The sequence below is a fragment of the Giraffa tippelskirchi genome, chromosome 7 (genome assembly GCF_054371585.1).
Source record: "Giraffa tippelskirchi isolate mGirTip1 chromosome 7, T2T-mGirTip1v1.2.pri, whole genome shotgun sequence".
Taxonomy (NCBI): Eukaryota; Metazoa; Chordata; class Mammalia; order Artiodactyla; family Giraffidae; genus Giraffa; species Giraffa tippelskirchi.
In genome coordinates this window covers 132,242,223-132,268,279 of record NC_137281.1, presented here as the reverse complement: position 1 = coordinate 132,268,279, position 26,057 = coordinate 132,242,223, and the positions used below count along the sequence as shown (strand labels likewise).

At 40.6% G+C, this 26,057-nt stretch overlaps 1 protein-coding gene across 5 annotated transcripts in view; it reads right to left on the bottom strand.

Moving 5' to 3' along the window:
• DAAM1 (dishevelled associated activator of morphogenesis 1) overlaps window positions 1–26,057 on the bottom strand; it is a 175,056-nt gene that overhangs the window by 50,135 nt on the left and 98,864 nt on the right. For all 5 annotated transcript variants that reach the window (XM_081509675.1, XM_081509674.1, XM_081509677.1 and 2 more), the window contains exon 4: window positions 2,878–2,949. In XM_081509675.1, coding sequence (XP_081365801.1) covers window positions 2,878–2,949 — 72 coding nt within the window. The remainder of the gene's footprint in view (window positions 1–2,877; window positions 2,950–26,057) is intronic.

Genomic DNA, 26,057 nt, shown 5'->3' with positions numbered 1-26,057 from the left:
TCTTTTATTAAACTGTTTTTCACTCTTTAAAAGCCAACAGATCACTCAGGGGTCCTTTAAAGAACAAAGAATTCTTGTTACGAGGCTTCCATAAAGTAAATGCACTTGTTCCACAAAGGGCTTCACAGACCAGTAAGTGCTGCGGTTCTCATCTTGAGCTGTTTATCAGACTCTGCAGATGCCTGTCCCACCTCAGAAAAGCTGGGAGGTGGGGCGTGGGTGGGATTTCCAGGCCTCTTCCACAGGGATAAAGGATTTTAAAAACCTAGTTATTGAGAGGAAAGCTGGAAAGGAGTCTTTGAGCTGATGGGCTTGACTGATAGGCTTAAATTCCAACTCTACCACTTCCAAATGAGATGACCTTGGGCAAGGTAACCTTTCTCTGAGTCTCAGACTCCTATCTATAAGTGGCACTTAGAGCAGAGGGTGCTTGCAAGGATTTAAAACCGCATGTAAAGTGCCTGTTAGTCTGCCTATCACATGACACACACTCAACAGCAGCAGCTGCTTCTGGTGCTGAAGACAATAGATGATGATGATGTGGATAAACACCCCTTCAACAATTCCCAAAGCAGAGCCAGAGAGCTAAGCTGCCAAGCCAGGAAAGGACCGGGAGGAGTCATGTGCCTTTCCAAGTCCCCAGGGATGATGTCTCAGAATTTCCGCTGTGAGGAATTCTCCAGAGAGGTTAGCAAGACCTCTAAGGAGGCGGTGGCCACTAATAGGTGAGAAAAACAAAAACTCAGCAAAGGGTTTCTGGTCTCATCAGACCTCCTTGCTCCTTTATAGATGCAGGAGTGTTGAGGCCTCATTATTTCATCAATTGTTATAATGCCTTTACCCTTAACCCTGAAAAGATGCTAGCTTTGTCCTTCAAGGAGCAGAAGAAAGCTTTGCAAGGTGCTTAACGCATTTGTCATTGTTTAGTTGGTAAGTTATGTCCGACTCTTTGCAACCCCATGGACTGTAGCCCGCCAGGCTCCTCTGTCCTTCACTGTCTCCCAGAGTTTGCGCACACTCATGTCCATAAAGAAGAGCAGTCACTAACATTTAAGGGCCTGGAGATACTCTCGGAGAGGGCTTTAGATTAGGAAGCAAGTATAATTAAAATGTAGATGATGTGTGAATGTGGCAAAAGGTAGTTCAAGGATCTGGATGAAGGAAAAGGGAGGCTCTTGAAGAAGTGCTACAAACTGGCACATCGGGGACCTTCTAGTACAGGAAACAAGCCAGGCCAACTCTGGACAAGGTGTGGAGTAAGTCACTAAAGGACAGATTAACCAAACTGCCCTAAAATTTGAAGAAAGGAAAAAACCCAGTTATTTAGTACTTCTCCGCTCATAGAAGTGAATGCATTAACAAAGGAGCAACTTTCCACGTTAGACATCAAATAAGGCTGACTTAATTAGAAAGAGAGACAGCTGCCTGACAGCTCTCTTTTTTCCCTAACAGCCAAGAACAAGATTTCAGAAATAACCTTTACGTGCAGGAAATGCAAATGGCTCTGTATTATTATTGCTCAGGCGGATGGAGAGAAAATCCCTGAAGGCCATCACAAGCCTCATGTTCTGTTAACACATTCATATGAATGCTGAGATCACCCTTTTCTCATCTTTGTGTCGGATGCCTGGTAGAAGGATTTGGTGGTTTCTTTCTGTTCTTTTCTGCTGTGCTTTTAGAGAAACCCTTGGGGCAAAAGCTTATGCAGTTTCTTCTATAATTTATACAGCTCTGTTCACATGTACCAGGCTGTTTATTTTATTCATGGTGTGACAGCAGAAGAAGCCTCATCAAAGGAAAAGCTAGAAAACAGGAAGTTACGAAAAGTCAAGGCCTCTGAAAGTTTCGCAGAAGTGTGAATGATTCACATAGCCTAGTCAGTTTTTAACTTTTTTAGCAGCAGCAAAATATCAGACAATCTGGAATGTTTGCTCTAAGTGATAAGAAATGAATTCTCCCCAAGGACTCTGGGGAAAGGAGGAAAGGGAGAGGTAGAGAAAATACCATGGAAGTTGTCATCTGCTTGAATGGAATAAACTCAAAGTTGAACCTGACAGATACACTCTTAAAATCAGAAGTGTGCCCACGGAGGCAAAGCCTGCTCTGCTGCGGGAAACCTCCAACTTTTATCAACATGAACAAGATTTAAGCTATTAAGACTCAAATGTTGATGATGTGTTTTCTGCTGTGTATCTCTGCTAATCCCTCAAGCAGCTCAAAACTCTGATATCGCAGAGATATCCATGTGACTGGAATTTGCATTTTAGATATTGAGAACACCTTTTAAGCAATTACTAAATCAAAAATCCACCTATCAAAGATTTCCCAAGGACATCTCAGCATTATTACTATTACGCCTTTTCATTAAACCACCTATTTCATGAACTTTTAAAAATTATTTCTATGAGTAAAAGAATATTTTGGTTCCCCATAAGACCAAGAACCCAGGAAAGCCCTCAGTTTTAAAAAACAGGGGAGGAGGAAGACAACAGTGAAGGGATAGTTTCATTGTACTATTTCTGAATGGTATTAACATTTAGAATGGTGTTGCCCTATCAAAGTTCCACATGACTGATAAGACCAGTTGCAAGTTAAAGCTGAATAGAAGCCAGATTTATGATTACATTTCCTTCAATAACATTAAGCTCACTTATATTTTAGTATGTGCTGATTTTATGTAAAACATACCGGAAAATAATCATCTTGCCAAGTACCATTCCTGCCTCCCCTTTCTCCCCCAACATTGAACATTTGGAAAGGACTTTGGAGAGAGAATGTTATTTGGTAGTTCTTATTTAAGTGAATTTATTATGCAACTCCATGCTTTGTACTAAACTTGCATTTTAAACTGCATCAGAGAACAGAAAGGATACCTACAGCAGCCATGGAATTGAGCTGATCAATGTAGAACTCAGGCCAACTTGTTGCTCCCTTGTTTTCTTCCTGGTCCTAAAGAGACAGGGGAAAAAAAAAAAAGTGATATACCATCAGATATACACAATGGTCACAAAAACATCTGACTTCCACAGCCTCTAGACAATGGCCTGCACAAACCATTAGAAGACACGGAGGTGTAAGATATTTGTCTTTCAATGTTGGCTTTAAATCACCAGACTGTCCCTTTGACCAGGGTGGTATTCCTGATCCAATCTCCACAGATAGTGCTGAAGTCAGACTTAGGTGTGATAAAGGGCATGTTTTCTGAACCAGGGAGCAAGGGGAGAAATGAGAACTTAGCCACGCAGTTATGATGATGCTGTTCCTTCAAGGGAACAGTAACATTGGGAAGGGGTCTGTGTCTGTTGCAAGGACAAAGGACCTCTAGGTTCCGTGTGGGGCTAAAGACACTACTGCTGGATTACATGTCTGGATGAAACTCACAAAAGAGGAGAAACTGTCTTTAAAAATGACCATGGGATTTGGCCAGCTGTTAACTAGCCTTTTGCAGTTGGTTTATTCAGGCTCCAGCAGACAGTAAATATTTTGAAGAAGGGTCTCATTTGATGTGACCAAAACTAGGTACTGCTTCAGATGAGGAGGTAAAATAAAGCCCAACATCAGATGGAAGGCAACAAAATAAACACACGTTAGACCCAGGTCCAGCCCTTAGGCCGAGACAGCTTGTGAGTTTGAGAAAACGTAACGGGAGAAAATATCTGAGCTGAAGAGAACTGAAACCCAAGGAATTCAGGAACCCATTCCTAAATCGCTGCATCTTACAAACCAGGGTGACTTGAAGTCAGCACCAGAGTCCCTAGGGCTTCTGTAGATGGGAGATCTTTGTCAACCTGAGCCCACACCTCCCCCCAAAATTGGGTGACTGTGGCCTCTGTCCCCTCAGAGCATCAAGTCCACTTGAAGATGGCCTTGTGGTGAGAGATTTCCATGCAAACCTGTATGGGTCTAAGTCATTTGTGTGACAAAACAAACCTGAAGGGGAAAATTCCAGCTCTTCTCTAGCTTCACATTCAGAGAGCACCTTAGTACAGTTGATACCTCTTGTTTCCATGGAGAAGTGCTGGTCTAGGCACACAGAGCTGTACTGGACAATGAAGTAGTTACTACCTACTTACTGTGCCTGGATCCCCATCCTTGGAATAATGGCTTTAAGGTAGGGCTATTAATTTCAGTCCTATACTTTACTTAAAAGAAACAAACTTTCTCTAAACAAATCTTTCTAGGCAAGTCTACTCTGGTGAGATAAAAGAAACAATTTCAAAACTCTTCTTTAAGTAGTCACAAGAAGGGGGCAAAGTGACTGTTGCTCACAGTGCCTTAAAGGCTGGTAGTAACTGATATCCGAACTCAGGGAGTTGCATGAATTTCATCTGGAGACTGAACAAGCCAGCTGACGGGGACAAGGCTATAGCAGAGGCTTTGAAGTTGGACTGGATTTCACTTTCATGGCTTTTAAAAGCTAAGGAAATTTGATGAGTTTTTAGAACAGCCCCTGATTATTATTTAACATGTTAATAAAACAGCTACAATGGGAGTATAAATGCTGAACCCTTCTCTCCTCTTAAAATGATGTATTAAAGTTAGCAAAACCCTACTGCTACCAAGGTATTCAGCAAGCCAAAACCCACAGTGATATTCAATGGTATTCGAACCTATAAAATGAAATAGAAGGCACCAGATCTTTCTATTGCCTCAAACTAGGGCAAATTTCCAAAACTACAACAAAATCACGTCCCACGTCTAGGGTCCCATGACAGACTGTTTGTAAGTTTAACATTCATGGTTACAGAAGAGAGATCATTTTAGAAGCTTAAGATCAGTACACAAAGAAAACTCTTTATACTTTGAAAATGCTTTTAAAAGAATGTAAACGGATTAAGAGTAGATCTAGATTCTGCAGTCAAAATTAGGGGAAGAAAGCTTCATTTTTATTTTACATGCATCAGTGCTGAGAAAATCAAATGAGCTAATGTATGTGAAAGCTTCTCGTAAAAATACAGTGTTATCTCTGTATCCCCAGCAGGGTGATCCTCAGAGTCCTTCATTTTAGCAATGCATCGTCAGTTTCCCCTGTGTAATTCCCTGGTGCTCTACAGACGTGTGTGTGCTACCGTAGCCAAGACAAACTCATATCTGTGAACCAAATCTCCCCCTCCTTTGTGTGGCTGCTGGAGTCTCCAGTGATACAGAGACACAGGCCAGAAGGAGCTGAATTTAATTTTTCTCCGAGGTCCCCTAAAGAGCACTGGACATGAAGACTTGCCAAGGGGAGAGTTTCTCCTAAGAAGTCCCTGAAAAGGATCACTGATGGAAGGGGAACTTGTATAATATTCCTGGAAGGGAACTGAGTCCTATGCATTACCAACCTCTAACATATTATTCTTTGAGCCATCTGTTTTGGTTCTATATACTTGTTCTAGAGAAACAAGCGGAAAAATACACAAGCCTGTACAAACTGTATCACTGTATTTGTAACGGAAGCGGCAGCAATATCCCAATACATACAGAGCTTCTTCCCATGCATCAAACACTGTGCTAAGCACTGCGATCTTCATTTAATCTACCCTGTGAGGTAGCTGTCATCACACTCATTTTGCTGAAGAAGAAACAGAGGCAAAGGGAGTACAGATGAGTTGCTAAAGGCCGTCCTGCTGGAAATTCAGAGGCAGTGAGAAGAATCGTGACAACCTCTTTTCCTAAAACGAGACCTCAGATTAACCACAAGCAACACACACTGAGTGCAAAGCTGCTCTTTCACTCTTCACCACTTCACTGTAAGAGACTCAAATACGATTAGCGGATGAAAATGAGTTCACATTTCCCTAAACCTTAGTGCTACTTTTTGCTACGTTCAACATTTCTGAATATTATTCTAAGGTCTGATGTCTCACCCGGGCTACCTCTGAACCTTCTCTCCAGGCTTTCTGTGGGAACTCTTTTGCTCCTCTGTCAACACCTCATCTATCTTTATATGTATGCATGCAGACAGCACTAAGAAGCTTTTCCCTAACCTGTTATCCTGTCTGTTATACACTGCATGTTACAGTCTGTCTTCATGGAGACTTCTCAAGAGCTGCTGAAGATGAGCCCATGGCACTGACCACCTGTAGACACTGAAATTATACACAAAATCCTCCCTACACAATATACATCTAGCCCTACTTTTGGCTACTTACTTCACTGATTCCATTAGACATTTTCTAATGGAAAATAAGCAAAAATATTGCCTTCATTCTATTCTTTAAAAACACTGCTTTCCCCCTCTCTTTTAAAACAGATAGTAGGTAACTCTTAAAGACACTTAGAGAAGATTGTCTTATGGGACTACAAGTTGTAGCAATCACATTAAATGTTCTTTTTATTCTACATACAGAATGGATAATTCATATTAATATCCAGTTTTGTTTCCTCTTGAAAACATAATAAGCATTTAAGTTATATGTCTATCTTTAGAAGGTCTATTATTAGATATTAAATTGGTATAAATATTTTATGTTCTTAAATTCTACAGTGATAATTGGTTTCCAAGAATATTTGCAAACAACACTTATAATTCAGAGAGATGGTATGGTGGAAAAATGACGAGATAGGCCATGCAAAGATGAAATTCAAGAACTTACTTGTTGGTTTATTCAATTAGCACCTATTGCTAAGCTTGAAGATCTTTGGGTCTTGTTTTTCTTCTGTTCAAATTAAGAGGTGAGACTAGACTTTTCAAAGCACCTACAAGCTCTAAGATTCTACATGACTCTAATGGTGAGATGTTATGTGAAACATTTGTTACTATTAATATATTTAGAGTGCTCAATTTCTAAAGTCAATAATTAAAAAAAATTATGTTGTTCAGTGACTCAGTTAACATTTAACTTGCAACAGCTACTTCCTTTCTAAGGTAATTAGAGGGGGAATCTCAACATTAATTATTTTATTATCTCTCTAATCCAACTTATCCTATTTCCTTAGTAGCTTGATAGGCATCAATAAGAGTGTATTCATGGACAAAATTTCCTGCTGGATGGACACTCTGCCTTTGCTTTCAATCTGCACTGAATGCAGCTTTAACCTCTTTTCTTGTTTTTCCACTTTGCTCCTACAATCTCAAATTCTAAACAAACAAATTCTTCGCTAGAAAAGGGAACTTGTACAGTGCAAAGGACCTCCAAGAACACTGAATTTTTTCTTTTTTCCTCTTTTTTTATAAATCTGGCTCTAATCAACCAACTCATTTAAAAAGTAAAGAAATACACAATCTATTTCTAACCTCACTTCATTTCCAACCAGCACAGTTTTCGTTCCATATCGCTGCTCAGTGGCTACTAAAAATAAAAAAAATTCAAGAGATCCTCCCCCATCCTCTTTAAATGCTCAACAGTGCATTCGCTTTTCTCAGTATCATTTTGCCCATAAGAATAAAATTTGCATTATTTATTTGTTGACACTTCTGTCTCTCACTTCACTATCATCTCTTTCTCAATCCAAGCAGATTGTACTCCACTTCTACCACCATCAACAGACAGGCATTTGAATCCTCAAACACTCACTACCTTAAATGACTTTTGGCAGGAAAGGTAAGTAATTTCTTTGTGTGACTCAGCTTTAGTTTCCTTTTCTGTAAAAGTGGTGCCTACCTCATAGAGTCATTGTGAGGATTTAATAAGTTAGTGAAAAAGTGAAAGTGAAAGTCGCTCAGTAATGTCCAACTCTTTGCCACCACAAGGACTGTACAGTCCATGGAATTATCCAGGCCAGAATACTGGAGTGGGCAGCTGTTCTCCAGGAAGCTCTTCTCCAGGGGAAGATCTTCTCCAGGGGATCTTCCCAACCCAAGGACTGAACCCCAGTCTCCCACATTGCAGATGGATTCTTTACCAGCTGAGCCACCAGGGAAGCCCAAGAATACTGGAATGGGTAGCCTATCCCTTCTCCAGCGGATCTTCCCAACCCAGGAATAGAACCAGGGTCTCCTGCATTGCAGGCGGGTTCTTTAGCAGCTGAGCTACCAGGGAAGAGCTCTGGGAACCGGACACACAGAAATGCTCAACATATGTTAGCCAGGATGATAATGATACTGTTTCAGGATCTCTAGCTATGTCCATTCTAAGTCCCTGTTACTAGGGCTGCAAAAATTTGTAGCAGTTTGAACATAAATTGACAGTAATTGTTCATATTTAAAACGCACACAGTCTTTGACTCTGTAAGTCTATTCAGGAATTTAGCCTATGATTACACTTGCACGGATACATATTACAAAGATTTGTTTCACTGCAGAACTGTTTGAATTAGTAAATAAAGTTAACAAGTATATGAAAGGGAAATGGTTGAATAAACTACTTTGTAGCAGTAGCAAAGAATGAAGTAGAGTTGACCAAGTAGGGACTTCCCTGATGGTCCAGCAGTTAAAACTTCACTTGCCAATACATAAAGGTGTGGGTTCAATCCCTGGTCAGAGAGCTAAGATCCCACACAGCTTGTGGACAAAAATAAAAAACCAAAACATAAAATATAAACAATACTGTAACAAATTCAATAAAGACTTTAAAAATGGGTCCCCATCAAAAAACAAACAAACAAACAAACTTTAAAAAAAAAGGACCAAGTATATTATTGAGGGAAAAATGATTCAAAATTTAGCTCCAATCTATAGAAAAAATATATACACTATACACAAACACCTCTGGAAATAGACATAATAAAATGTAACAAGAGCTACCCCTGGGTAGCAGGTTAGTAGAAAAAGTCTTTCATTTATAAACTTCTATACAATTCACACTTTCACTTTACTAAGAACAAGGGCTATTTCCACAATTAAAATAGGAGTTTGAAAGCATCAGTTTGAAAGTTCTGTTAGGACAAGAGCTCTGCTTTTTCTAATGTTCTGTGTTACATGAACAATATCTGGTCAAGACTGTGCAACATTTGGGGTGTGTCCATTCTCCATCACCAGGGCACCCTTCTGCTCCCTACAGAAAATTATAACATTTCTCTAATTATTTCCTCTTACTGGATTGTCTATTAACCCTAATATCAGCTACAGACAAAGAAATTGTGTGATCTGGGATAAGGTTTGTGTACCTGAAGCATGCTAACACGTTCTAAAGTTTCCACACTTATTAAGCTGCAATTTCTTGGTAGCATCAGAAGTCTTTAGTGATATAAGTGAGTCTCAAAGTGCAGTTTAAATATTAAATCTTAATGTAAAGAATATTTCTTTCGAAATTACCACAGGACAAATTTTTAATAGGATCAGGTAACAATATGTAAGAACTGGTATTGTTTTTTCTTTAAGATGCTCTTAGAAGGCCCAAAATAGGCTGTGCAAAGGTCAATCAATTGTAAAGGACACACACTGTGGTTGTTCCCTAGACCACAAATCACAGACTGGAGCAACATGCACTTGGCCAACTAAAGCCATAAATCTTCATTCAGTTACAAACCCATGCTGCTGCTGCTGCTAAGTCGCTTCAGTCGTGTCCGACTCTGTGTGACCCCATAGACGGCAGCCCACCAGGCTCCCCCGTCTCTGGGATTCTCCAGGCAAGAACACAAACCCGTGAGGTTCTTGGATAATACTTGGTAGGAAAGAAAGACACTCACCATTTAGATTGGCTAAAAATCTTCTAGTGATATACAATAGTACCATCAACTGAAAAACAGTAGCGCTATATTAAGGTTTAACTAAATGAATCTCAATAGCAGAAAGGTACTGCTTCATATGATACAAAGTAAACTTCATTCTAATAATGTTCATTACAGGACAAAGGCAACTAAATACTAATAAAACCTGTTCCGCTTTTAAAGAAAATGTTATTAGAAAACATGTTCACTATGATCATACAGGCTCAAGACTTTCTATCCCTTGTTACTGATCAAAATAGTCACCTGCTACATTGAATTGTCATTCCTATTCTGGATTTAATGGGCTCAGCCCCATAGACTAATCAATAAAACAGCTGTTAAATAAATTCACTCTATACCTAGAATTTTTATAGAATTCTAGGCAGAAAGGGCCAGACAGGTCAAAATATTTTATTCTTTAGGTGTGTCTCCATGGTGTGTGGCATCTAATAAACTCAAATGAATGATAGGAAACAGATACCAATGTGGGTGAGACCAAGCCCAAGGAACAGGAAAGGAAGAGTAGGTAGGATGGAAGAGGGGAAAATATTTTGTGCACAGCCTTGCTAATAACTTCTGCTATCTAGATGAAGCACAAGCTGGAATCAAGACTGCCTAGAGAATTATCAACAACCTCAGATATGTAGATGACACCATCCTGATGGCAGAAAGCTAAGAGGAACTAAAGAGCCTCTTGATGAAGGTGAAACAGGAGAGTGAAAAAGCTGGCTTAAAACTCAACATTCAAAAAATGAAGATCATGGCATCCTGTCCTATCACTTCATGGCAAATACAGGGGGAAACAATGGAAACAGTGACAGACTTTATTTTCTTGGATTCCAAAATCACTGCAGATGGTGACTGCAGCCATGAAATTAAAAGACGCTTGCTCCTTGGAAGAAAAGCTATGACAAACCTAGATGGTGTATTAAAAAGCAGGGACATTACCTTGCCAACAAAGGTCCATCTAGTCAGAGGACTGATGCTGAAGCTGAAACTCCAATACTTTGGCCACTTGATGCAAAGACCTGAATCACTGGAAAAGACTTTGATGCTGGGAAAGTTTGAAGGCAAGAAGAGAAGGTGATGACAGAGGATGAGATGGTTGAACAGCATCACCGACTCAATGGATATGAGTTTGAGCAAGCTCTGGGAGACAGTGAAGGACAGAAAAGCTTGGCATGCTGCAGTCTGTGGGGTTGCAAGGATTCGGACACAACTGAGTGACTGAACAACAACAATCTTTCCTTTCTAGCTCAACTGCTAACTGCTAAGTCACTTCAGTCGTGTCCGACTCTGTGCGACCCCATAGACGGCAGCCCACCAGGCTCCGCCGTCCCTGGGATTCTCCAGGCAAGAATACTGGAGTGGGTTGCCATTTCCTTCTCCATTCTAGCTCAACAGTACTAGTATAATCAGTATCTTCTTAAAAGATGGCCATGATGAAGTATGGAACAGCCAGCCTTTTCTGTAAAGGGCCAGATCATACATATTTTAGGCTTTGTAGACCACACAGTTTGTTGCAGCTACTCGATTCAACTGTGCCTTTGTACACGCAAAAGCAGCAATGGTGGTAGTGGTTTGGTCACTAAGTTGTATCCAACTCTTTGCGACCTTATGGACTGTAGTCTGCCAGGCTCCTCTGTCCATGGGATTTCCCAGGCAAGAATACTGGATTGGGTTGCCATTTCCTTCTCCAGAGAATCTTCCCAACCCAAGGATTGAACCCATGTCTCCTGCTTGGCAGGCATCCCAGATGGCTCAGTGGTAAAGAAAGCAGCTATAGATAACACTTAAAGAGAGTGGGCCCTGCCATGTCTCAGTAACACTTCATTTACAAAAACAGGCTATTGGCCAGATCTGACCCACGGGCCATGGTTTGCCAACCTCTGTGCTAGATTAAGCTCGACTCTCAAGAGGGTGGGAGTACATCAAAATTCTCAAAATTCTTACTTGATCACCAACTGTTTCCCATGCTTTCTCCTCTCCTCGAAGCCACTCTATGTCCAGTAAACCCCAGTTATAAGTTCGGATGAGCACATAAAGTGTGCGGGATTTGCCCAGTAGTGTGCACTTTTGCAAGAAATGGAGCAGGCCCTGAAAAGTCTACCTTCTTACCAAGCTTGTTGCTTCCTGAAATTTCATTTTTTAAAAATAGCACAGAATCATTAGGTCTTTTAAATCCTGATATTTGCCTCCAACTCCTTCCCTCTTGCTCTTCTTTCATTGGGAAAAGAAAACCCAGTAGGTCCACAAACCTGCATTCCTGTGACAGTTGCTTTACTCAGTCCTTCCAACCCTCACCTCTGACCCCTAGCAGTGGGCTGAAACTATATCCTATGTCTGAAGTTTGCCAAACACAGGCAGTTGGTTTCAAAAAGTAATTCCAATGTTGTCACAGTTAAAGAGAGTCATGTGGTTCCTGGGACTGCCAACCCTGGCTACATTTTTTGGCCATGGCCACAATTACACATCAAACGCAACTGCTGCCAAAATCCAGTTGGGCCCACACAAGAACGATTACAGGACAGCAGCTTCTTCATCTGCCAGGAAATCCAACACCTCCTCCTGAGCCTCAGAATGTCAGTCATTTTCTAGAAAGACTGGAGGGTGACTCGCTATAGCAGTGGCTTTCATATTTAGCATTTAGAATCATAGGAGAAGAGCAAACTTTCTTCTTCATTTCTCCTCATGCTATAAAACATCTGCATGTTTTTAAGGCAAGCCATCACGTAATTATACAGCTATGTCTTTGACCCTGGAGACACCCAAGTTTGAGTTTCTCCTCACAGGGATTCCTTACAGAAGGTCATCGGCAGGTGATCGATCATGTGTTTTCTGAGAGAAAGCTTCAAGGGCCCAGAGTTGTTTGGAACCAGCATTCTCACTGACTGTCAGAAAACTCACCCCATTCTGAACTGGCAGATGTCTCCTTGTAACTCCAAGAACTTGTTGGCCTTAGTTTTGCCCTTGGGAACTATACGGACTAAGTCTAATTTCTCCTATGAGCAATAACCCAGCAAATATTTAATTGATTCAAAAAAAAAGCTATTATGTCCTCCCAGAGTCATCTCCTAACCAGGCCAAAAATTCTCCAGTGACTGAACAGCAAACGTTTATCTTCCTCAATTCATTAAAAAAAAAAAATCTCAAATTTTCCATACGCTCATCACACTCTCATGTCTGCTACTTGGAAAAATAACTCCAATATAAGCCATCTGAATTCCTACGAAAGGAATGTGCTTGTCAGTGATGCTCAACTCTACCCAGTCTCTACTGAGAGGGCACCTGAGACAGATATCTGAGCAGAATGAATGTCTCTGCAAGAGGAAAGAGAACAAGTTCTTGCTTTCCTGATGGGCCACAAGTGGCATTTTTGATTTAGAATAAAAGATACATGAAACAGAGGTAAACACGGACAGTCTGTATTTTATCAAGCATACATATTTTAACAACGTTTGCCATAAACTCAAGAGTAAAATCAGTTTTTATTATAAGATTGAGGACATGTCGTCTCTAAAACGTAACTTAACAGAAATGAAGTAGGACCTAGGCTCACTGATTATACATATGCTCCTTTCCTGTACATCCACCTATTTGAACATCATACGAACTTCTTCCACGTATGAAGCCTGACACCTCTTCTGATCTCCTGAGTTCTGCTTCTTCCCTTGCTCTAGTGGATGCGGGAATAAAGTTCAGTACAACTGATAGACAAGGCACGTTTTCCCAGACAGGGCTTGCCACTATCATATCATGTGCTCATTTAAAATATGATTAAAGATCTCAGATTACTTAAAGTAAGGTAGCCCCCTATCAATTCTAAGTTTAAAATTCTGCATTGACAAAGGATAATTTTTTTAAAGGTAAAATGGCATGATTTTGGTATGACTCAAGTCAAAGATTTTGTTGAACTCATGAGTAAGTGAGAGAGAAACAGTAAGATGTTACAACAGGTTCAAAAGAAAATTTGTTAGCAAAGATATATAGACATTAATTTACAAATAGATGCAAAACTAGTCAATAGGGCAATAAGCAACTGAATTAGACACAAGACATTTCAATGAACAAGAACATTTGCACTGTGATCAGTTAAAAAAAAACTATCTGAAGATTTGTTAAATAGCTCAAAAATAGTGAAAAGTGGAGATTACTCTGAAGAGGGCTATAGACAGAACATTCAGTATTTTTTTTTTTTTTCTGGCATTTCAATGAAACCACAATTTAGCAAAATAAAAGATGACTAGTACTTTCTGGTTGAAAAGGACACAGTCTACAAAGGTGTAATGTGGAAACCAAGCTGTATGACTAACACCTTGCACCAGACTCATCACACCTAAATTACACAAATGCTTGTGTATGCATGTGCATGCTCAGTCACACCCCTATGGACTGTAACCTGCCAGGCTCCTCTGTCCATGGGATTCTCCAAGCAAGAATACTGGAGTTTGTTGCCATTTTCTTCTCCAGGGGATCTTCCTGACCCAGGGATCAAACCTGCATCTCTTACACCTCCTGCATTGGCAGGCAAGTTCTTTACCACTCATGCTATCTGGGAAGCCCAAAGCTTCTGATGAAGAACACTTACCCCATCCTTACCACTTCACTTCAATTCTGCCTGCTTCCACTGCCTTGTCTAGTCTGTGTGGCCCGGTTTCTATTTATGCATCTCTGAGACTATGCAGATGCACCTGGTTCTCTATCCTCTCCAGAAATTTGCTGGTCAAACAGCTGGGACACTTCTTTTACACACACACACACACACACACACACATACATATATATGTATATATATAATTAATTATTTGGCTGCACTGGTCTTAGTTGCAACACATGGGATCTTCATGCGACATCTAATCCCCTGACTAGGGGTTGAACCAGGGACCCGTGCATTGGGAGCACAGAGTCTTGGCCACTGGACCACCAGTGAAGTCCCCTGGAATATGTCTAAGAAATTTCTTTCACTCCTCACCAAAACAAAAGTGGTCAACTCAGTGAGTTTAGACCCACTCCCCCACCCCCCAACTCCCACCCCCAGCCAGAAAGAAAACTACACTTGACCACTATTCAAACAACAACAACAACAACAACAACAAATCAGGCTGTACTACTTCTCAGTCAGCTATCACTTTTATTCTCTCCAAAATTAAGAGTGCCACTTTAAAGACGTCTAGTCTCTCTGTGGGAATAGCAGCGATGAAACAAAGAGTAACAGTGTGACTTCAACAGTAAGGAGACCAGCTGCATTTCTTAAACAGCTCAGGGGCCCAATCTGTTCCAACACCCTCTTCTTTCCTGAAAGTCTTGGCTGACCTTACAGAACTGAAATCTTACAAGTCACATGCTACAGGATCCTTAGGGAAAATGCATTTCGTGTGCTAATATAGCTGAGAAAATAGCCACAATCCTCACCTAGAACTAAAAGCTGAAACTTTACAGCCCATTTTCCAAACTACGAGATATTTATTTCATTTATTTTAACAAGTCACTTTTTTTTAACAAAGCACTTCATGGCATGGAATATGACTGGAGCCTAAACATCTCAATCAGTGTAAATCCAACATCTGAAGCCAATTTTAGATGACAATTTCCCTTCATTTTCATGGCATAGAAAAAGAAAAAGGCTCTGATTATTATTTTCAGAAATGACACCAGCCTACATTTCCCTGCTGCCTATGACACAAAGGTGTGCAATGACTTAAAACAAATTACTTCTATGTAGCTTGTTAAGAGCTGAGTCTTTGACTCACATGTCATCTGGGAGTGCTACAGACCCAGGTACGATTTAGTCCAGCTGGTTGGTAAATTAACATGTTTGGACACACACCACTAAACCCTCATGCAGTGTGGAAATCCAATCAGTGGTGTCAGTGGCCTTTGTTGCCTCACATCTTGCTACCAGATTTGCTACCAGACCAGCTTTTCAGAATGCTATAAAGCAGGTTTTGATGTTCTGTAACCTGCTCTTGGGAAAACAATCAAAGTGTGTTTATGATTTGCAGTATAACACTTAACACGAGACCATAAAGAAAGGACTTTGGAAAATCGTAATTAAACTATGAAGAGAATTGGGGGAAACAGTGAGCCCATAAAGGCATGTTCCATTCAGGGAAGGATTCTCAGGATGCCTGTGAGAAATGCTACGGCAGGGTTAACTGTCCCCTGAAAGGAGAGTCATAACTGTATTTCTGGTTTTAAGTCATCACTGCCTCTTTAATTCAGAATACAACTGAATTAATAACAGCATTTTTGGCAAAAGAAAGAAAAGAGAAAAGCATCCACTGGAAGATATCACTGTCTCATAAATGTCTAAATGTGAGGATGTGGGCAAATAGAGCTTAGAGACTGAGGAAACATAAACTGCCTTTCCTTACATATGGGGACAGATAAAAGGATGGCATCCTAAGACTGCTCCAGTCAATGTTGTTCCACAGTGCACTGAAGAATAACAAGAGAATTTAAGACACTAACTTAAAATTGGTATTGTTCAGTAGACTTTCTACTGCAACCCGTTTCTTGTTCCATACATTACTCAGTTTCTGGAGTGTAAGAATCTGGAGAACCCCACACAGAAGTTATTAGGGGCACATTCTAACTTACACTGGGAGCTCAAAGCTTCTTCCTACTTCCCAAGGGGAAGAAGCTCTGAAATGTACCAACCATATCATGGATTCAATAACATCAGGTGTGCTAGAGCTATTAGTGAAAAGAATGAAATAAATATATATACATAGGAAAAACTCAAGTAAAGTGGCTTTTTTTCCTTCTTTGATCTCTCATCCAAAGTTGATACTTTCTTCTACTGATGTCTTTCCTAAACCTGTCCTCTGGAGCTGGTGAAGTCAGGATGACTTGGGGTGGTGTTTTACGAAAGTAAGTGTCATAGGACCTAGAGAATCTGAAGAGAACCAGGGAGAGACCCAAGGGAAAGAAGCATGGTAGGTGACACTTATGTACAACCATAATCTAGGCACAACAGGAACCTTCAAGAGCAAGGAGGGTGAATAGCTATTACACGTGCCACATTCTCCCATCATGTGTCATGGCAGCCAGTGCTAATCAATTACCACACTATTCGTATTGAGGTTATTTATAACCTCCAAATGCTTCTCAAAGCATCTGGGCGTCAATCCCTTGGTGTTTATACATGGGTTTGGGTGGACTCCGGGAGTTGGTGATGGACAGGGAGGCCTGGCGTGCTGCGGTTAATGGGGTCGCAAGGAGTCGGACACGACTGAGTGACTGAACTGAACTGAACTGAATCAAGATAAATCTTTTTGCCAACTCTGCTTGGAGTTATTCACAGTGAACTCCATTAACCAAGGAAGGAAGCCACAGTCCAAAGGAAAACTGACACAGAGGAGGTGTGCTGGTTTGGACTGTCTCATGAGCTACACGTGCCTGGGCTGGTGATAACCAGAACAGGAGGCTAGTTCTGGATTCTCATGTGTGAGATATAGCAATACTCCTTTCCAGAGGTGCAATGACTGCTGAGAACACTCGTTCAGTGTGCAATTCTATATTTTCAGATTGCAAATTTTTGGAAATGCAATGGACCAATGCCTATGTGCTTCAACACACAGGCAAGGGGCTCAAAGGATCTCACCGAGTTGCATTTAGAACCCTGGTTCCACAATGGTACTGTTGACAAGTACTCTATGACAAAGAGTGAGAGCTCCAAGATTGTCATGTATTCCAAACTCTGCAATCAACACATGATAGAATTTGTCCTGCATCTGAGCTGTCAAAAGGAATCTGCTTAACAATTAATATTTGGAAGCCAAAGATAGCTGCTCTCTGGTAGCTGAGAACAACTGCTCTCCCAGGACCTCCATTCAAACCCACAGCTCCAAGTCTCTTCCAGCGACTGGAGCAGAAGCAAGAGTGTTCTTCCCACAGCACAGCACAGATGCAGGCATGAGTGACAAGTACAGAGTGAAAGCTGTGGGGCTTGCTTCTCTAGCCCCCATTCCAGAAGGGAAAATAGAGCTCCACAGGACACACAACCCCTACACTCCCCATGACTCCATGTTAATTGCTTTGTCCAACCAAGATACCTTACTTTGTCTCAGCTATATGTTGCCTATTTATTTTCACTGTTGTTTGAAAGACAGTAAGTGAATGCAAAACACAGGGTCATTTTCTCCCTCCATCTACCACCCTGGTGTTCTCTACTTAGAGGGGCCTTGGATGAAGGGTGTTCCTCATTGAAAATGCAAGTACGAGGAAGCACAAAAGAGAGAAGGTACCCATCTCAATTTCTCAGTATCTGAAGGAATTGTGGAGTACAAGAAGGGGGAGAGGCTTTTGTGATTTGTATAAAGAGATGTCCCAGAAAAGGGTGTTCTGCTTAGAAGAAAAGAAAGAGACCAGTTGTGTGCTTTCCCAGCCACTGTGCCTGTTTGTGTAGACATGCTGGTTTTGCACCTGCACGTTAGTCGCCTGCCAGGGAATTGGCGGATGCCTCAGAGGAAGTTCCTGTGTTTGATGATGGCATATATCAGTCAAGAGCTGGCTAAAGATGGAAACACAGCTTCCCGGGGTCTGGACCTGAGGGTGCAAAGAGGTCTAGAGGAGAGGAAGAGTGAACCACACACAGAGCAGTTTCCTTTGTAGTCAAACCAAATAAACATAATGCTGAGGGAATTGTCCATTTTTAGGTACTTGTAACATTTTGTACTTTGGTCCAGCTTTATGGATATGTGAGTGGAATGCTTTCATTCTCTAAACTTTGGGGTTTTCTTTTTTAAATGAAATGTTTACTTTCTACTGCAGGAATTTGTACTTTAATTTGATTTGCTAAGCTATACGAGAGAAAACTGAAGAACTTTAATGACAGTGTCTTGTACCCAAAACATTCAAACTTATGTAAAGTGATTGATTAGGGCATGCAAACACTAGTTCCACCCCCTCCAACAATACCAAGCCCTTGGATGGTTGACGACTAATTTGCTGCAGGTAGAAACTATTACAAGCACTTTGGAGAGCAATTAAAGGTGAAAATGTTCAAACCAAACAACCCAGTAATTACATGTCTAGGTGCCTACCCTAGAGAAATTTTTGAACATACATACAAGGATGTTTGTTGCAAATTTTTTTTTTAATAATGAAAACCTGGAAACAGATATTATTCAAAGAGGGATAAAAATAATTAAGCTGCGGCATGTTCATGTAATGAAACATTATATGGCAGTTAAAATGAAGACATACCATATATTGTCAATGGATATATACATTCAGAGAAAGAAATATATATATGGGCAAAGGAAAACATATCACCTTCAGAATAGAGATCACCTTTGGGTTTCAACAATGTTTATGATGTTTTATTTCTTTCTTAAAAATCCACGGTATTAAAAAATGTTAGCATTTGTTAAATGTAGGTGTTTATTATATTCTATATGTTTTTGCATGTAAAAACATTTCACAAACACACAAGAATAATCAACCAGGATAAAGTAATTTATCACATGACTGAGGAGAAAGTTATTAGAAGTTTGCTAGTTTTCATTTTTTAGAAATTTTAGAGAATGTCAATTTATTAGAAGCCAGAAAGTCCACCCTGGTAATTAAGTTTAAGACTTCTAACGATAACAGCCACTGTGGAAAACAGTATGGAGGCTTCTCAAAACACATAAAAGAGAACTACCATATCACCCAGCAACTCCATTCTTGGGGATATATCCAAAAGAACCAAAAACACTAATTTGAAAAGATACATGCGCCTCAATGTTCATGGCAACATTATTTATAATTTCTAAGCTATGGAAACAATCCAAGTGTCCATCAACAGAGGAATAATAAAGAAGCTGTGGTATATACACAACAGAATACTACCATTCATAAAAAATAATGAAAGTTTGCCATTTGCAACAACATGGGTAGAACTTGGAGGGTATTACGCTAAAGTGAAATAAGTCAGACAGAAAAAGACAAATACTGTATGGTATCACTTACATGTGGAATCTAAAAAATACAACAAACTAGTAAATATAACAAAACAGAAGCAGACTCATAGATATAGAGAACAAACTAGTTACCAGTGGCGAGAGGGAAGGGGTAGGGACCAGGCTGGGTAGGAGATTAAGAGGTACAAACTACTATGTATAAAATAAGCTACAAGGATATACTGTATATCCCAGGGAATATAGCCAATATTTTATGATAACTATAAATGGAGTATAACCTTTAGAAATTTTGAATCACTACATTGTACACTTGTAACTTCTGTAGTATTACACATCAACTATACTTTAATAAAAAGACTCCTAATAGTAACAGTATCTGCTACTTTGTTGAAATATTCTTTTATTATTTCCTCAACACTGACATTTTGTTTTATCAGCTTAGTTTCAGAAATCATACAGCTAGAACGCACTATTATAATGCTGCAACTTTGAACAAATTTTGTTGCTGAGCAGAGAACTTGTAAATCCGGTTCATTTTGATCTAATAAGTTACTCATTTGTGAATACTGACTTGTTTAATGGAACCTCTTGATGTTGTGTACTACAGAGGGACTTTCCCCCATTGCAAAAATAACAGTTGCAATGTTGTCATCTAAAAATATTCTTTAATTGTTTTATGTTGAAAACTGAAGATACTTACTAACCACTTGCCTTTCCTGGGCCACAAAGAAGGAAGCTTAACTTTATTTAACAACACAGCTTGACCCACATACATGTCCACTCCCCAGAGTTTAAGTAGTGTTCATGACTGCTTGCCAGGCAAGCCCAATGATGTGAGCATCTCCACTGGTTACCCAAAGTCAGCAGGGACTGAGTGCTGCAGTGGCATGTGGGTGAAAGTAAGAAGGAAGTGAAGTGGAATTTGACTTCCTCTTCGCCTCCATCATCCAAGACATAAATTAAGGATGCTCCTGAAGTCAGATTCAGGGTTCTACTCAGAAGTTAAGGGACAGCCCCATTGATCAGTAAGGCAAAAATCCCTAGAACTTCTTAATTAAATGGGGACCCTCTTTAACAATTTCTGACACTCACAATAAAGACTTTCTTGGTTTTTTCCCTTATCTTCACAATGAATCCTCCTACCTTACTGTCTTCACCTTGAAATGTCCTGTGAGAAACTAAGGGAGAGGTGCTGTTCTAAGAAACCCAGGTACCATTATTTACTAATAGGGACCTGAATCCCTGGCTAGCATGAGTGTGAATGAACAGAAACTCAGTCCATACCATTATTTCAATTACTGTCACCATCACTGACGTTGTCAGTGATAACATTAACATCGCCAAGCACCAAGTTCTTCAACAACTTCAAAATCGTATTTTCTCAATTTTCACAACAACTTTATGAATTTGACCTCATTTATAGAGAAGAGAGAAATGAGCTGTTAAGAAATATGCCCCAAGTCACACAGCTAGCTAATAAGTGGGGTACCCTGCCTTCTCAGATTACCCTTTAGATAGACTTTATGCAAAGTCTTTCTTACAGCTATTACTTGGCTTCTATTTGTGATGGAAAAAACAGAGTCAGTCACACTATACTAAAGTTTAGAACAACTGTGAGGGACAAACAAAATTTAGGAAACCTTCAAGCAGATCCATTAATGGAAAACTGTTGGAGCCAGTCCACCCCAAGGTAGGTGGGAAGTCCTCTCATTGGTAGTATCTCAAGACTGAAAAACAGAGAACTCTACAGAATTGGAGGGCTACACCCCAACAGAAGAATCCACTTCACCAAGTACCAAAGAAGAAAGATAGATATGCTTTGGTTCATTCTATGGGCAAGTTTGTTCACTTCTTCACTGAGATGAGTCAATGCTAATGAAAACACAAACTATGAGTTCAGGAGCATCTGGACACCCCATGGCAGGAGTGGTAGTAGGCCCAGCTGGAATGATAGAACTGGTAACACTGGAGGAAAAACTGCACCTAAAATAATATTATTAAACAAAGAGGATTACAGGAAGAGGAGATAAGTAAATCCTCATGAACCACCTGCCTTTGACAGGGATACAACTTTGGTTTAAGGGCTGCCAGAGACAGAGAATCCATGAATTTTGGACTCCAATTCTAAAAACTGGCACTCATTTTGATAGCACTGGCTTTTGTAACAAAAAGAAAATAAAGACAGAAAATGGGGCACTGGCTATGAGATTATGCTACTTAGGGGAGAAAGGGCCATGATAAACAGACAATTTCCCTTCAGCAGACTTCTCGGCAGAAAGCTGAGGCCATCTCATCAGGACCAAGAATCACCATGCTTTTAGTCACTGCTTAAAGAGATAAATGGTATTGAAAAATTCTGGGTGGTTTACAGATTCACCTTTGTTTTAATCCTCCCAAGGAAGAGGAAATAAATAAAGGGCCCCTGAACTAAAGAAAAAAAAAAAAATGCCAGAGTTGTCTTGACAACACAAGCACTGGTTATATTTTAAACGATATTTATTTTTCCTCCTAATTTCAAAGAGAAATATGGCGTGGCTTTGCAATGTTCAAGTTGTCTAGGCTGAGCCAACTGCCTACAGGTTTCAGGGAGGGCAAGCCACAAGAGACTCTTATAGGGGAAGATGTAGAGGGTGGCAGTGAAGCAGCAGCCATTTTGTAGTTTATAGGCACTGTCCTTTATCAGCTGGCTCACCTCATTGGTGTGAATCAGTAGGCAGGTATACAACTGCTCCACCTTCCCCTGGATCCTCCTTCAGCTTCTCCTTGGCCAGGGGGGTGTGTGTGTGTGTGTGTTTGTGTGTGTGTGTGCACGCATGTGGGTGTTGAACTCCATGACTAATGGCTCAGGCTTCTGCAGGACACCCAGTCCAGGGTCAGCCAGTGGGACCTGCCACATGAGTCAGTCTGTCCCTGTGGACTCCAGCCTGTCCTTGTTACCCTCTCTTTACATCCACCCTCCCTCCCAACTGCTTGCTCCAAGGACATAAAGCTCCAGCATTAGAAGCAAAGACAGGAGCTTTACAGGGAGTGCTTAGCTAGTTTCTGTGATTACATAAGGGTTAATCTCTTTGCATGTGATTTCCCGCAACATGTGTTTCCCTCAGCAGCCTTGCTTTTCTGACTGAAACCTGACAAACTATACTATACATATTTTTTAAAAAGAGCAATTTTATTTTTACCATCAAAAAAAAAAAAAACCTTATCCCAAGGTAGAAGTGAAAATAATGACTATTGGTACATTTGGGAAATATTTGTATAAAGAAAAAAATAAATCAAAATAAACCACCCACAATCCCACCAAACAACAGTTTATGTCTGTCTACTTCTATAGATATAGAAAGTTTCTTTTGCATATTTTTGATGGTACCAATTACAGTTTTATTTCTTTTGTTAAACCTTCATTTCATCCTGAGCAATTTCCCAGGTCTTCAAAATTTCTTTGAAAGCGTGACTTTTAAGTGGCAGCAAGATACTGTTATGGTTGCATCCTATAATATAATCATCCCCCTCTAAGTTGTTGACCATCACTGGCTTTCAGAGACAACACCGCAAAGAACACCCCACACATAGTTCCTGGCCTGTATCTTTCATCACTACCATGAGATCAACTCCTGGAAGAAGCATGTTTCAGGCTCTGGATACATATTATCAAGTGATTTTGGCCACCATCTTTACATCTATCAGCATCTCATACTTAGGCCAATGTTCAAAACATTTATTAACAGTATAACCTGGGTATCAATGAATTGGAACTAATAATGCAGTGTGGGAACAGAGTCCTGTTGTCCCCTACCTGTCTTGCCAGGAGTTAGCCCTCGAGTCCCTGAATCATGAAGGAAGACTGGTTGGCCCTTGCGGGGAAGGTCAGATTGTCAGAAGAGTTTTTATTGGGAGGGCTTGAGGCAGCTGCTCTTTACCAACCAGAATTGGCCATCTTGTGACAGACACCACAGTTTCATTGCTATGGACACCCGGTGAACAGCCTGAGTTGGTGTTTTCACCTGACTTCTCTCAGTTGAATAAACCTCAGTTATTTCAATCTTCCCCTCAGTGTCTTCATTTTTCTAAAGTTTAAGCCTCTCCATAGATTTCCTAACAAGCTCTAGAAACTGTGTTTAGTAAAGATCAGATTACCCAGCAGTCTAAACTTGACCTTTTAGGCACTGGCAGAAGGGAGAAAGAACAAAGTCCAAGTGAAGAGGGAAACTGTCCAGTGTGTGTGAACATAGCTCAGCTGTTGGAAAAGGAGCCCGTTCTAGATGATGGGATAAAAGCATGACATCAGCTCCCTTGCTGGCATAGCCCTGGGAGTGGTCACAATGATGAAGGAACTGCGTCTCCATCACACACGAACACCCCAAGGCTTGGAGGCTCCTTCCTCTGTGCCCTAGAGTCTGCTTACCTCAGAATGGAGCTTATGGAAAGACCTGGCAATTATTTGATTTCATCTGCTTCTACCTGGACCATCCACTCCAGAAAATTTGACTTGTTTAATCTTCTTCAGAATCTAGCCAAGTCTGCCCCAGATACTCAGTACACGTCAGGATGACACACAAACCAACTAGCCCTTTACCAACTGCACTGCTTCATTGGCTGAAACACCAGATCTGCAAAGCTTGTTGTTTTTTCACTGCTTCAGTCTGGGATTAAACACACATCCTTCTCTCTCACAGCTGGGGAATATGTAGACAAGGCAGGGAGTTTCAGAGCCTAGCAATACCCACTGTCCTCCAGTTACTGTTCTTCCCTCATGTATTCTCAGAGAAGCAGAGTCAGAAAGACAGGCCAGTCTTATTTCTGATCAGTTTTAAGTCTGCCACATTCTGTAACCTCTTAGCACTTAGGAGCACAAAGGCCAACTGGAATCCATTATCAGGGTGAAAACTCGATGGTAGGAGATCAAACCAGGTATTTCTAAAGAAGTCCAGAAACAGTTACAGATACCTCGTTTTCTCTCCTTCCCAAATCTCCGACATCTAGCAGAGTGGGCACCTGAAAACCTAAGGCTCATTCTACTGAATATTCAAATAATCATGGTAAAGAAGGACCATGTTAGTCGCTCAGTTGTGTCCAACTTTGGGACCCCGTGGACTCTAGCCCGCCAGGCTCCTCTGTCCATGGGATTCTCCAGGCAAGAATACTGGAGTGGGTTACCATTTCCTTCTCCAGGGAAGAGGAGACCTCACTTCTCATCCCTCTTTGCTTTCCATCAGGAGACTGGGAACAACCAGACCATTAACATATCAACATTCCACTTCCTTGCTGTACAGCTGCTTTGTTTGACAGTCCTGTAGAAGACCGATGGTTCTTTTGTCTTTAATTCTACTATTAGCATATGTTCCCTTAAATCCCTGTTTTGATCAAACCACTTCCTCCTTGTGCTCCGAAGGCATCTGAAAGATCCTGATGACCATTCACAATGCATTGCTTTTTTGTGTATGTGGTAAAGGAGAATTCCTTCTCGTGGAGCAGACTGGGGAAGTGATCCAATAAGGATATGCAAACCAAACAAAGGAAGTGAATGAAAGGTACCAGGAGAATTCTCAGCCACTTTTCCTTGATGTCTTCTGAACATGCCTAGCACCAGATCAGCACTTCCCACAAAGCTGAAAGGCTCAACTGCAGCCAAGTTAGACAAGGTTCTTGAGTGATTTAATTAAACTAGCGTCAAACTCAGCAACAGAGCAAAAACTCACCTTCTCCAAAGCTGACCTCAAAAGATACAGAAATGTAATGTGGAGAATCCAGAGCCATTTACTTAAGCCTTGGCTTAGGGATCAGAAATGCATGGAGGAAACATTGGGTGCAGTCATCAAATTCTGATCTTTGCCTCAAATATCTGATGTTACTACAGCTCACAGCTTCTAATTCCATCCACTGACTCTGTGAACTCTGAAGCTCATGGAGAGGGAAAAAGCATTTTCTGGACACTTATAAGGACTGGTTAAGTGATACAACTACTGCAACTGGTCTTGTGAAGAAGTGTGACTAAAGAAGATTTCTGCCTGGGCTGATAAGACTGCTGTTGCCATAACACAGTGTGTATACCATCTTAGTCTCTCCTCTCTGAAGACCTACTCCTTACTTTTCCCAGGGTTTAAAAATCATGTTAACAATAAGCAAATACAGCATGGCCAGATGCCTTTCGTGGTCAGATGGTTCATTGTTTAAAAAGCTTCAGTTTGAAATCCAAAAGATTGTTAACAGATGCAGTTTCTGGCCGAAGACTGGGAAAAACCTCACTTAAACAAAAGAGCATGTTGTGATTGGAACTAAAAAGGGAATTACCTTTAAAGATAAGAACCACAAACATTTCCTATTTGAAAATATCCCCAGCTCCACCAACAGAGCCTTTCCTTGGACCTTTCGTAAAAGTTAAAAAAAAAATTGACAGTGCACTGCTGCCTACGACAAACCACGGCTGACCAAACCACTCTAGTCATTTTTACAGATTTGTTTGGACATTCAACAAGCCTGCAACATCCATCTCTTGCTCTCCCCCCAGATTACTTAATTAGGCAAAATTCCAATTAATTTCTTTCCAATTCTTTTAGCCCCAGGAACACTTTTGCAGCT